The sequence below is a fragment of the Chiloscyllium plagiosum genome, chromosome 2 (assembly GCF_004010195.1).
Source record: "Chiloscyllium plagiosum isolate BGI_BamShark_2017 chromosome 2, ASM401019v2, whole genome shotgun sequence".
In the NCBI taxonomy this organism is placed as follows: Eukaryota; Metazoa; Chordata; class Chondrichthyes; order Orectolobiformes; family Hemiscylliidae; genus Chiloscyllium; species Chiloscyllium plagiosum.
The window spans coordinates 28,306,413-28,320,677 of NC_057711.1; the positions used below are offsets into that span (position 1 = coordinate 28,306,413).

The 14,265-nt window shown below is 40.9% G+C and overlaps 1 protein-coding gene across 7 annotated transcripts in view; it reads left to right on the top strand.

The window, feature by feature from the left end:
• The first annotated feature begins 2,795 nt into the window (after positions 1–2,795).
• Positions 2,796–14,265, top strand: part of LOC122558001 (microtubule-associated serine/threonine-protein kinase 4-like) — a 485,329-nt gene continuing 473,859 nt past the window's right edge. For all 7 annotated transcript variants that reach the window (XM_043706318.1, XM_043706336.1, XM_043706326.1 and 4 more), the window contains exons 1-2: positions 2,796–2,907; positions 3,005–3,256. In XM_043706318.1, coding sequence (XP_043562253.1) covers positions 3,065–3,256 — 192 coding nt within the window. In that variant the 5' untranslated portion in view covers positions 2,796–2,907; positions 3,005–3,064. The remainder of the gene's footprint in view (positions 2,908–3,004; positions 3,257–14,265) is intronic.

Sequence of the window (14,265 nt, forward strand, 5' to 3'; positions counted from 1 at the left end):
CAGCACGGCAAACCAGAAGTGGTGTGAAACTTTCAGTGTGACTGAGGTGTAAAGGCACCAAAAAGCAAGACAAGGCAGGAATCAACGTTCCCTCTAAGCATGCACTTGCACACTCCAAGGGTGTGTACATGGTAATCTGTGTTGGCACATTGATTGTGGCATTAACTTCCAGTTCTGGAAGATCAGGGGAATACTGACAAGGATGCTGTGAGCATCTAAGTAGGCGCAAAATGTGTGAATGCTAAGAGAGCAAGAGAACTGCCCTGAGATGCTTCTTGATTGAATCCATGAAATGGGCACTGATCCCTGTACACAAAGTGTCTTTACAGCAGTATTCCAATGAAATATGCCGGTGCGCTCCAAAGTGCAGCTTTGAAGCACAGACCCACATTGTAAATGCCAATGTCCCTGGTGCTATAGTCACTGCCCATGGTTGGTGCTGGCTGACCAAGATAGAAGTCTGGAGGAACAGATGGGAAACTGGAGTCACCACTCTGATTTTAGTGATGGGAATTTTCAGCATCGCATTTAATTCAGTGGGTGGGAGAATTGGAAATTTCATATTAATGAGGTGAGATTACATAACAATGGCACAATTGGATGGCACGGTGGCTCATTGGTTAGCACTGCTGCCTCACAGCGGCAGGGTCCTTGGTTTGATTTCACCTTTAGGCAACTGTTTGTGTGAAGTTTGCACATCCTCCCCATGTCTGTGTGGGTTTCCGCTGGGTGCTCCAGTTTCCTCCAGCAGTTCACGCACATGCAGATTAGGTGGATTGACCATGGGAACTGGAGTCTTACAGAGATTGAATGGGTCTGGGTGGGATGCTCTTTGAAGAGTCGATGTGGACTCCATTAGCTGAATGGCCTGCTTCCACATTGTAGGGATTCTACGATTAAAATAATGAGATTAATGCATCATTATCTGCCCATGATAAGTACATTCCCAAAACCAACAATCTGAGATTGAGCTGATCATCAAACAAATTTAAAGTAAAATGAATTGTGTGCACTTATTTAGTGGAAAAAAGAAAGGGTCCTGCTTCAATGGAGACCAGAAATTTCATTGTTCTCCCAAAGCTTTAAAAATTTTCAGACAAAGCAATTTATTTTTCTTAATTGATAGGTATTTCCTGGTGGCTCAGTGGTTAGCACTGTGACCTCACAGTGCCAGGGATCCAGTTGGATTCCAGCCTCAGGCGACTGCCTGTGTGGAGCTTGCACATTCTCCCCGTGTCTGCATGGGTTTCCTCTGGGTGCTCTACTTTCCTCCCACAATCCAAAGATGTGCAGGTTAGGTGATTTGATGATGCTAAATTGCCCATAGTGTTCAGGGATGTGTAGGTTAGGGGTAAATGTAGAGCAATGCACATTAGGTTTGGGTGGGCTACTACTCAGAGGATTGGTGTGGACTTGTAGGGCCGAAGGGCCTGTTTCCATGCTGTAGGGATTCTATGAAACATAATCTAAAAGTGTATAGCAGCAGGGGGTGAATTTAACAGTGAAAATTCACAGTAACACACCAGTAAAAAGGCAATTAGAGAACAGACAATAACCCTACATGATGTCAATTTGATAAAAAGGATAACTATAAAAACAAACATTCTGAATGTTTTCTCCAAACATTCAGAGGAAAAGGCTTAATTAACAGCTTTCCACTGTGTAGTTTTGTTTCACTACTATAATCAATGACTTTATGATAAATAAGATAGGTGGGTTGGAAGGTTATTGGGTTTAAAACAAACTCAGGTATCAATAGTGGTTTATCCCAGAGTGTTGAGACTAATGAAGAGTCTATGATTATCAATAAGAGGGAGTCACTAGACACTGGGAGTTTCAAGACTGTCACCAGACTAACCTGGTATTTTACAAACAGGATGACAAAACAGAATCGGGCAAAATAAACATTAATTTTACTTCCATTCCATGTAAAATTGGGAAGTTATTAAGGAGGAAAATTGAGAATAATAAAATATGCCCCTCACATGATAAGGCAAAATGGAATTGCGAAAGCATGAAAAGGGCTCATGAAAATACACCATCAGGAAAAACTGATATTTTAAAAAATATACAACATCTTTCACACCACAGGATCCTGACAGTGAAGCACTTTGGAAGTCCAGTTACTGTTCTAACGCAGGAAACATGACAACAGAGCAGCAATGTGACAGTTTGGTTTCGTAAGGGGATAATGTCCTGTCTACGCCTCAAACTAGTTCCGTGGAGCTGAGTGAGGCGACAGGGAGGGCACCAGTTTAATACCTGGAGGAGAATACCCTTTGATGCTACCAAACGGATTCAAGAAACGCCTTTCTACAATCAAGATATGGAGGAATCAACCACCTGATGAAGGAGCTGCGCTCCGAAGGCTAGTGCTTCCAAATAAACCTGTTGGACTATAACCTGGTGTTGTGTGACTTTTAACATTGTCCACAATCAAGTGCGCCAGGAGTAGTGTGGGAGGGGGAAGAATAGGGGGCGTGTCAAAGGGCGGGGTCATGGCAAAGAGGGCGGGGTTAGGTTGCGTTCGTCCTGCGGCGAAGTCAACAAAACAAGCTGCGCAATGGAGGCGGGGCCTCGTGAAGGGGGCGGGTCCTGCCGCATGAGGCGGGGCTTAGGGCGCGGTCTGAGGGGGGATGGGTGGGGCCATCAGGCCAGGTAAAGTTTGGGGACCAGGAGCAGCGGCCGCGCGCGGGATCTGAGGAATGGTAGATGGGCGTGTCCTACAGGGGGCCTTTGTGGAATAATGGGCGTGTCCTAGGGCGGGGACAGTCAGATGGGCGGAGTCAGCAGGGGGCGTGGTCAGGGTAGAATGCGAGCCCAGGCTATAGACTTGCACGAGAGTTTATCACGCTGATCCATTCACTAAAGTTGAGTTTGTCAATGTATTGGCGTATTTACTGAAAGGTAGGTTTACACACAACATGAAATAACTAGACCTGGTAGTATCTCAGCTGTTGAACATCTAAAAGTAGTGTATATACGTTTCGTAATTTGTTTGCAGCTGCAGTGCCACGCTGGGCGCCAGCAAAAGAGAAAATCCCTTCAAGTCCGGGAGCTGAGTATGGAGGGTAAACTGGAGGATTTGCCCGAGAGAGATGCTTCTGAAAGCTCGTCCGACACATTATCCGAAGGCGAGCAGAGCGAGTGCTGGGAGCCGGAGCTCCAGCAGAAGCCGGGGAAGGATGAAGATGCCGAGGAAACCAGCAGCGATGAGGAAGCAGCCGACCGAGACGATGACGAGGAGAGTGAACGGGTTTGTAACATCTCTGATCTCTCCCGGTGCTTCAGTTTGTTTTATTGCAACGTTAAAAGTGCTTCATGTCAATAATGTCCTTGCCATCGGCACATGGCGCTACCCAACTTCAGGTACAAGGGCTTTGCATTTTGTTAATAACATGTGTTGCGTTTTGCGACATATGTTGACAAAATTTTTCAATTTCCCTTTTTCGTGTCGGTGAAATATTGGCAGACATGCAGTTATTGAAGTTGGGAAGCAATTTGCAACAGGTACTTCAGATTAAAAAAAAGTAGGGTAACAAACCCAGGCATGATCGTCTGTCCTTCTCAGTGGTTGTCAAATCAGTCACATCGATTGATTTGTAAAATATCTACTTTTAATAACATTCGCATCATCCAATAATTTGAATTCGGCCGCGTAAATAACGTGAGAAGCAGCACCTTACATTCACAAAGCACCTTCGACAAAGTTAAATCTCCCACATAAGAGTTTTAGATTAGATTAGATTCCCTGCAGTAGTTATCAAACAGAATTTGACCCTGGACCCCCTGAGGAGCTGGTTAGGGCAGTTGGCCAAAAGTTTAACCAAAGAATTTTTTTTCGCTAGAATGGTTAGTTGGAGAGGTTTAAGGAGTGAGTACCAGAACTTGGGGTGCTGGCAGCAGACGTCTTGACCTCAAATGACGGAGCAGCTGATGTACAGGAGGCCAGAATTGGAGGAGTGTGGAGTTGGAGGTGATTACAAAGGGTTGCTGCCATGGAAGAATTTGAAAACAAGGCTGAATATTTTAAAATGGAGGTGCTGCCCAACTGGGAGCCAATGGCAGTCAGCGAACAGAAGAGTGATGGATGGTTGGAACTTGCTAAAGTTTAGAAAATAGGCAACAAGGTTTTCAATTACCTGAAGTTTATGGAGAGCAGAAGTCTGGAGGTTGGGCAAGAGTGCACTGAAATGATCAAGTCTGAAAGTGAAAAGGGCTTGAATTGACAGTTTCAGCTGCAGATGAGCTGAAGCAGGAATGTAATCTGGTGTTGTTCTGGAGGTGGACATTGACATTTATGATAGTGACATGGATACGTAGTCTTGGGGCCAGATATGACAACAAGATTACAAATGGTTTGGTTCAAACTTACGCAGTTGAACAAGGAGGGATAAGGTCGTAACTTAGGACATGGGTTTGTGGCATTGACTGAAGAAAATGGATTTGGCCTTCCCAGTATTTAGTTGGATGAAATTTCTGCTTTATCGAGTAGTGGATGTCAGACAAATTGGACCCATTATTAAGGGAGCTTGGGCTGGGGACGGCGGGAGTCATCTCCGGGCTGAGGTAGGGCTTAGGGTAATCTAAACTGAGAGAAGGGTGTATAGTCAGAGTTGGAGTGGTGATTGTGCAGGGGGAGGGAGTGGTGTAGGGTAGGAAGGAAGAGGAAACCAGACTCGAGTGGAGATTGAAGGTCTGAGAGTTTTGTCTAGCCAGAGGTGGGACTAGAGTGTAGGATGGGAGTTTTACTTTGGATGCCCAAGGCTGTCTGCATTTGAGAGTGCAAAACTTGCCTAGAACTACCTTTGCAACAAACGGAGGTTTAAGGAAATCCTATTCATGAACCTCTAGACTGTGATGGGTCAAATGATAGTTAAAATTCTAAGCAAGGAATAATATATGGTTGGGCAACATGGCTATGTGCAATCCCACAAAGCTACATCAAACTTGACATTTGAATGTGTTGATTCTTGGCAGTAACATGGTTCCAATGAATAAGTCAAGAAAGTCTATTAAGCTGTGATAAACAATTGTATCTGAGAGCTTTTGACTTGATACTAGTGGATAGGTTGCTTCGCCTTCAAGATCTTCACTCTTGCCTGAAAGTAAATTGACTTGTGGTGGTTATGGGTGGGGAGGCAATGAGAAATGATCGACTGTGCAGAAATTCATTTGGTCTCTTACTTACATAAACTGCTTCTTATGCCTGACTGGTTTCTGTTTCATTACATCAAAGTCAAGGGGTAGTGTATTGGTAATAGTATTAGACTGGTAATTCAGTCGCCCCAGCCAGGAACACTGGTTTACATTCCATCATGGCAGTGGGATTTACGTTCACTTAATAAATAGGGTAAAAGTGACCATGAAACTATGATCAATTATAATAAAAACCCACCTCATTCACAAATGCCCTTCCGGTGAAGAAAAATTACTGTTCTTATCTGGTTTAGTCCATCATAACTGCAGACCCAGGGAATGTCGGTTGACTTGTTACAGCCCTCCAAGATGGTATAGCATACAACTCGGTTGAACTAAACCTCTAGCATTCTGGGTGTACTCTCAACGTAATGACTGCAGTGGTTCAAGATGGCAGCTTTTCAAGGGCAGTTAGGAATGGGCAACAAATAAGCCAGAGTTGCCCATGTAAAGTTGGAATGTGAACTGAAATCTGGGATTTAAATTTGTAAATTGTATTTAGAATCCAAATTTGAGAAAGCTTACTAAGGAAACAAGGAAGAATAGTAATCTGAACTCTTTAACTGCTTTGAATGACTGGAATTGAATCTCCTTATCTTCGTAATTTGGAGGTGCTGATGTTGGAGTGGGGTGTACAAAGTTAAGAATCTCACAACACCAGTTTATAGTCCAACAGGTTTATTTGGAAGCACTAGCTTTTGAAGCGCTGCTCCTTAATCTGGTGGTTGTGTCCACCACAACCCACAACCACCTGATGAAGGAGCCGCGCTCCAAAAACTAGTGCTTCCAAATAAACCTGTTGGACTATAACCTGGTGTTTTGTGATTTTTAACTTATCTTCGTAGGTGGTGATACTTTGTTGCCTTACTGAAGGCTCCTTCAGTATGATGTACATAATCTGGCAAGATCATTTTCTGTTGCTCCTATCAACTTCATCCTGTATTACATGTACTAACTACATGAATAGCTAAAATGTTGAAATACTGAGATCACTTTGGGGGTTTTGTACAAATGCAGTGATACACAGTTTTGATTACTGTAGAAGATAAACAAAGAGAAAGTTAATGTTTCTACACTCTTGAATTCTAACAACTTCACCCATTTCAAGTGACATTTACATTTCATTACAGACTGTAGAAAATGCTATAATTTTCTGACCACATATGCTGCAGTGGCTTTGTTACTTTAGATTATTATTACATGATTCCTTATCAAAAAAATGATCAGGGTTTTTTGACTTCACCCACTATTGTCCCTGTACGTGAAAACTGTCCTTCAGATCAAAATCTTTTTATGTTGCAAATTCCTACAAGTGTGAACTAAATATAATATGGCAAGTGCACTGGGGCATCTTGGTGAATGATAAAGCCAATGATTTATCATAATCAATCAGGTATTATTTAGGAAATAAACAGGAATGTCAGAGAATAAAATAAGGTGAATTAGGGAAAATGCAGTCTAGAAAAGAAAAATAGAAATGGGGGAAAATGGATTGCAAAAGACACAAAAACAGGCAAAGGAATTATTTTTAAAAATACACTGAGAATAATTTGTTGGAATGAAATTCCAGATTCTGCTGCAGCCTTGCTTGGTAAGAGAGATTTAGTAATAAAGCAGGAAAATAAATTACATTCTTAAAAAGTGTTTACACTGATCGATATCAGATCTAATTTTCTTCAGTGAGTTTAATTGTTAGTGATGTGAAACTGCAACAATTTCTTGAGAATCACAAGGCCATTGTTCCTTGATGCCACCTTTGTGAAGTTAATGGCAATGTGTTGCAAATTATCCGGCAACTTGTGATATGCAACTTATGGCAAATTTTTTTTTGCCTCAAGCCATTCGTCAAATTTGTAATGTAGTAGCAGCATGTGCCATTAACATTACCAATAATTTGCCAGGAAATTCCGACACAACTTGTTTTATCTGTTTAATTTTAGTGATGTATCAATAGGGATGCCTGTATGTTGAAATTCTATTTTCATAAATTGTAATTATTTAAACTTGCCAGAATATATTCACTGCTTTACTCTCTCAGACTCTTTACTAAATAATTTCTCACTCTCAATTTCAAATGCCACCTCCTCTTGCTATCCCTCTGCTCAATTCACTGTTTTCCAATCCTCCCTCAGTCACATCCTCCAGAAAAATTCTCCAATTTATATTCACAGCCATACCAGTGACCTTGCCATCTTACATGTTGGCCTTGTAATTCCCATCTTATCAGTCTCAGCTAAGGGGCTATTTCCAATCACTTCACACAAACTTCTCTTTCCCTCTCTCAACCCTACTTTTCTTTCAGCCTATCTGGGTAAAACTGTCCAAAATTACTTAGAGGTGCCCTTTCAAAATCCCTGGGGCCTTTAGCCCTCTGTTCACCACAACATCTCTACATCTATTGATTTGCTAAACCACCAACTTGCCTTCACTTTGGAAGTCCTAGTTCACATTAAAATTATTACTGTCTCACATCGTGGCCATTCCCGCTGGTATGACACTCATTTCTACTTGCACAAAAGATTTGGTGAGCCAAATGGAGGGCTGCAGTGTTTTTTTTTATTTATAGGTTGTTGTCACTGGCTGGCCCTGATTTTTACTGACCATCCGTAATTTCCCTGGTGAAGGTGATAGTGTGCTGCCTACTTGACTGCTCTGCTCTCATTTGTCAAACTTTTCCTGGAACATTCTGGAATGCAAAGCTTTCTTTTTTACTTCTGGCTGTCTTAAACCTTTGTATCTGTTTTCTCCACCCTCCTTGCAAGTCTTTCTGCACTGTTAACACTAGTGTCCCTCCTATTTCTGCTCTACATCTTACTCCTCGGACATCATTTGAACACAGTGTTGACTTCCAGCTCTACCTCACCACCACCTATCATGACCCTTTCCAATGTCTTTTAGTTATTGATTCCTTGGCTAAGTGGTCAGCATGACTGTTCTCTGATAAAATGCTGGAAATTTGGAAGCCATTTTCTTCAATTTGTTCCCTAGCTACTGATTATCTTTGCAATTATCTGACCCTGAATCAGACACTTTGCAACTGCGGTGCTATAAAAGACACTGTGCCCATCTTCACAAATCTAAACCAACACAGAACTCCTCTTTCCAATCTAGAACACTGGCCCACTCTGGTCTTCCTTCAGAGAATCTGCTGCTGAGGCTATCATCTAGGTTTTTAATACCTCTGCCCTTGGCTGTTTTCCCCATTGTCCCATGTTAAATCTTGTATACTTCATCTCATCCAAAACTCTGCTGTCCTTGTCCTAATGTGTACCAAATCCTGTCCACCCATCCCCCTGAGTTTGGTAGCTTACACTTTGGTAGTAGCTCCCCTTTAAACATTGCTTTCACAGCCAGTAGTGAGAATGAAGACAATTGATGATCAGAGGCCTAAATCATTTTTATGTAAGTGGTCATTGCATGTCAATCTTCATATTTTACACATACCACATTTGTTCCAGGAATAGATAGTGATTTGGGAAATGTATTTCTAACTTTCTAAAGCAGATCACTTAATTGCATATCCTACTTAACTAACAAAGACTTAAATCTCAATCTGGGTGAATTATTAGAATGCAGAATGAAATAAGTCCACAACATTTATTAACTGCTAAGTGATGAATAGAAACATGCTTAATATAGGATTCTAAGTATTTGATATTTGGCTAGGGGTGTGCATTAGCATTTATAATAGTCAGGACCAGAATTATACAAGTAGCTCAATCCTTGTATGTAAGGGCTATGAACTTGTCAGAGGGTGGTATGGTGGCTAAGTGTTTAGCACTGCTGCCTCACAGTACCAGGGATCCGGGTTTAATTCCCACCTTGGGCGGCAGTCTGTCTGGAGTTCGCACATTCTTCCCATGTCTGCGTGGGTTTCCTCTGGGTGCTCTGGTTTCCTCCCACAGTCCAAAAATGTGTAGGTCAGGTGAATTGGCCATGCTAAATTGCCCGTAGTGTTAGATGCATTAGCCAGGGGTAAATGTAGTGAAATGGATCTGGATGGGTTACTGTTCGGAGGGTCGGTGTGGACTTGTTGGGCCAAATGGCCAATTTCCACATTGTAGGGAATCTAATCTAATCTAACTCCTGAAATGTGCAAACTGAAGTAAAGTTGTGACAATTGGTCCATGTTTTGTAAAGGGAGCTGATAAGCCTTTGAAAAGATGCAGGAGTTATAACAATTTAATTGAGTCTTTATGAATCTTAGAAAATATTTATTTATTGCATTTATTACCCCATTTGATTTGAGTAGTTCCTAAATAAAATTTTAAACGGGCTCATTATATATTTGAGAATTGTTTTGGTGAAGAAAATTGAGCAATACTTTACTTTCTGTATCTGCTTGTCAGACTTTGATTTGTAGTCTATAAATTTTAGAGTCGGACTGAAAAGAAAGCACTGGGGATTCAATGTTTGTGTTTTTAAACATATCAGTGGTTGAGTCTCTGCCATTCGAATCACACAGATCTATACCAATGATGTTTCTTTCAAATGCTAATTAATGGTTTTATGCCATTAATTCATGCTATTTGATGTTATTTTTGACATATTTCTAGGTAATCCAAAATATAGGCATACCACACTGATGAGTATATTAATTCTATGTGACAGCATTTGATTGAAATGTTCTGAACAACCATGGGTTTTGGAGCTATAATTAATTTAGGATTTCTCTGTCTCTGAGCTTCTTCAAAATAGTAAATGCAAAAGGTTGGAATAATTGACCATTTCTGTTCTGCTTATCCCCATAGCTTTCAGATCTGATCCTGACAAGATTCTTATCCAACTTTTTGTAATTAATGGAACACTAGCTGCCTTTGTTCAGAGACATGTCTGGGGACATGGTGGGGGTGGGATTGTGATGAGGTAAGAAAACTCTTCACACTATAACCTTGGTAGGGGTTTTAAAAAGTTTGATTGTGCAAGGAACTAGAAGATGCAGATTGTCAAAGTTAAATAGCTTTTTATTTATCTTTTCTGTTTTTGAAGATCTGTTATATTTCCTTCAATCTTCAATGAAAAGATGTTGTGCTTTATGATACTTTTGAATACTTTAAGGCTGGAATCATCTTTGTAATTTCTCCTAACAGAGTTAAGCATCCAAACCTTTGTGAAAGTTTTGGTTTTCATTTGTGATTTTGATTTTATTTGAATGCAGCTACCTCAGTATTAAAGCAAGGCAGTATTTTGGGCGGCATGGTGGCACAGTGGTTAGCAGAGACCCGGTTTCAATTCCCGCCTCAGGTGACTGACTGTGTGGAGTTTGCATGTTCTCCCCGTGTCTGCGTGGGTTTCTTCCGGGTGCTCCGGTTTCCTCCCACAGTCCAAAGATGTGCAGGTCAGGTGAATTGGCCATGCTAAATTGCCCGTAGTGTTAGGTAAAGGGGTAAATGTAGGGGAATGGGTGGGTTTCACTTCGGCGGGTCGGTGTGGACTTGTTGGGCTGAAGGGCCTGTTTCCACACTGTAATGTAATATCATGGCAAAAATTTTTTTTTTCTCTTTTATGACAAAATTTAAATTGTTAATGCCAGACTAATTATATTTGGGGATTGAGCAGTTCAGAAGTTTATAAATCTCAGTTTTAAATTATTTTCTGTGTTGAAGAGTAACTGTGGTAACAGATGCTTTACATAACCAATTCTGCCTTAACATTTTTGTAGTGGTGTCAAATTAAGTCACTTGTGTCAAATAGATTAATTTTTAAAAACCACTGCACCTGTATAGCACCATTCACAAATATCAGAATGTCCCAAAGCACATTACAGTCAATTAAGTACTTCTGAGATGCAGTCCTGGTTGTAGACAACTCAGGAGCTACTTTATGTACAGCTAGATCCTGTAAACAGCAACATGGTTAAAAACCACATCATCGGTAAGTATGATGCTGCTTTAAGGATAATTATTGACCAGGATATTAGGATCTCTGGATCTTTTTTGAAATGGTGACATGGAATATTTTATGTCCACCTGAGAAAAAAGGCAAGGACTCAATTTAATGTTTCAGCTAAAAATTGACACATTAACTGTAGAACACTGTCAGTGTGCAGTACTGCAATATCAGCCCTAATGCTTATGAAAGGTCTCTGGAGTGGGACTTGACCCCTCGACCTGCTGACTCAGAGGTGAGAATAAATGAATGTTGTTAAATGTAATAAAGGGCCAAATATTGCAGATGATGGAATCTGAAATCAAGACAGAAAATGGTGTAAAATCTTAGCAGGCCAGGCATTATCAGTGGGAAGAAGTTGGTAAAAGATAACGAACGGTTCAGGATGATTAGTTTCCAACAAAATTTTTATCAGTTTTGATAAAGAGGGTCATAGACCTGAAGTGTTGTCACTAAGCAGGTTGGGCTTGTACGCATTGGAGTTCAAAATATTGAAAGAAGACCCTATTGAAACGTGAGATTCTTGGGCCTTGGCGGGATAGTTACGAACAGGTTGTTCTCCTTGTGGGATAGTCTTGGACTAGAGGGCATAATCCCAGAGTAAACAGAGGGCAGCATGGCAGATCAGTGGTTAGTTTTGCTAGCTCACAAGGACCTAGATTCAATTCCAACCTGGTGACTGTCTGTGTGGAATTTATAGATTCTCCCTGTGCCTGCATGGGTTCCTCCTACAGTCCAGAGATGTGGCAGATTAGGTGGATTGGCCATGCTGAATGTGGGGTCGCAGGTATCTGGTTGGGCTGCTCTTTAAAGGGTCGGTGTAGACTTGAGGGGCCAAATGGCCTCTCTCTGCACTGTAGGGGTTCTACGATTGCCCATTTAAGGCATGAGAAATTTCTTCTGAGGGTAGTCGATCTGTGGAATTCTTTACTGCAAACGGCTTTTGAGATCGGATCGTTAAGTATGTTCAAGGCTGAGGTGGACAGATTTTTAATCAGCAAGGCATTCAAGAAGTATGGGGATATGGCAAGCAGGTGGAGATGAGGATTATCAGATCAATCTTGATTTCATTGAATAGCAGAGCAAAGTCAATGGGCCAAATTAGCTCCTTCTGCTGCTACATCTTATGGTCTACTTTTGCTATGCTGCCATAAATTCTACCTTTTGCATGTTTCCAGCAGTAAGCTTAATGAAATGGCCAGGAACATTCAGTGTATGAGCTTTGCATTTATTGGCAGAATTCATGAAGATCGAGCCAATTCAAAGCTGGATTTACACTTAAAGTAGGATGTGTACAACATAAAATGTTTGCTATCCCATGTGTGGTGGACCAGCAGATTCACAGGATTCACATGAGCAGTTTCAGAACAGTTTATACTACTGTCACTGTTTGTTTTATTTGGATGGTATATAAAACAGTGTAGTTTAGAAGTTGCAAATATTTTTGTGTTCAGCTTTGTTGAACATATTTACGTGTTGAGCTAAAGTATACTATCCCCAACCTCTAAATTACTCCAGAGACATTTTACACAAAAGCAGTGTGAGCTGGAGAAACACAGCAGGTCTGGCAAAGTCTGTAGGTGGATAAACAGAGTTAGAGTTTTGAGTCAGTGACTTTTCATCAGAATCTTCTTTTTGGTTTATAGCGTGGGTCTCCATCTTACTTATATTGATATTTTATGGGATACTTGCCAGTGTTGACAGATGTATTCTATTCCTAAACAAAGCGTCAGAGATTGCTAATATTAGCATATAGTATATAATCTTGTATGAAGTTAGATGTGTGTGTGTGTATGTATGTATTTCAATCCGTCCATTTAGCAGACATAGCTATTTGAAGTTTTGCAGCTGTTGAACTGCGAATGTTAGCAACGTTTTCATTTGAATCAAAGTAAACTTAAGCCTTTCAGTGCACAACATACAAAAATTCCCTCTGATAGAGACATGTGAATTATTTATGCCGATCTAAATAAACAGGAATTACATCTGAGATGAAAATATCCAAGTTTCCAATTGGTAAAATTTGTTTGTCAATAGAAAACTGTGATCGTCACTGTTTATTCTGTTAGAGTTAAACACAGCTGCAGTCTTCAGTGAATAGTTATCAAGTTAGAATGTAGAAAATGTGATGATATGTTTGTTTATATTTTAAAAATGAGGCATAATGATAGATTTTAATTAAAGGTAAAACATATGACAGAATAAAGGTCAACATTGGGTACTCTTAATGATTCGAGAGTGTGGTGCTGGAAAAGCACAGCAGGTCAGGCAGCATCCGAGAAGCAGGAGAATATGCTTCTGCAGTCCCCACTTTCTCCTGCTGTTAAAGGTTGCTACCTCCCAGCCTGAAATGCTTGGTGCCATTTTGATGTTGTGAATAGAATCATTGAGTGATATACCAGAGAAAGATACCATTCAGCCTGCTGTGACTTCGGCAGCTCTTTGAAAGACCTATTTAATTAGTCACACACTGCTGCTGTTTCCCCATAGCTCTGCCAGTGTTTCTTTTTCAAGTGTTTGTCCAGTTTCCTTTTGGATGTTATGAATCTGCTTCCACTACCCTTTCAGGCATTGCATTCCAGAGTGTCATCCTCCACTGTGTAAACACACTTCTCATATTGTTGCTGACACATTTGTAAATTACTTTAAAGCTGTGTCCCACCCTTAGCAATGTTTCTGCGATTGGAAACAGTTTCTTATTTACTTTATCAAACTTCAAGCTCCTTCACGATTTTGAACATCTCTATTAAATTTCATGTGAATCTTCTCTGGTTTCTCCCACGTAGCAGATGGCTTGCATTTCTGATAAATCACTTTTGCATCTTCTCCACGGCCTTGATGTTCTTCCTACAGAATTGGACAGAAGTCTGTGGCTGGGTCCTAGCCAGGCTTCAAACGAGGTTGCACTTGTTTTTGGATTCGATACGTGCATCAATAAAGCTGCAGCTGGTGAGCTTTTATGACAGCCGCCTTCAATTGTCTTCGCCCCTACACCTCCAGATCTCTCTCTCTCTCTCGCGCTCTCTCTCTCTCTCGCGCTCTCTCGCTTCACCTCCTTTTAAAATCAAACTATTTAGTTTAAAATGCTCCTCTTCATTCTTCCTGTCAGAATGAGTCACTTCACAACAAAAGTAATCATCGCTCAACATGTGTTGGCCAGAATACTGCAGCTTATCC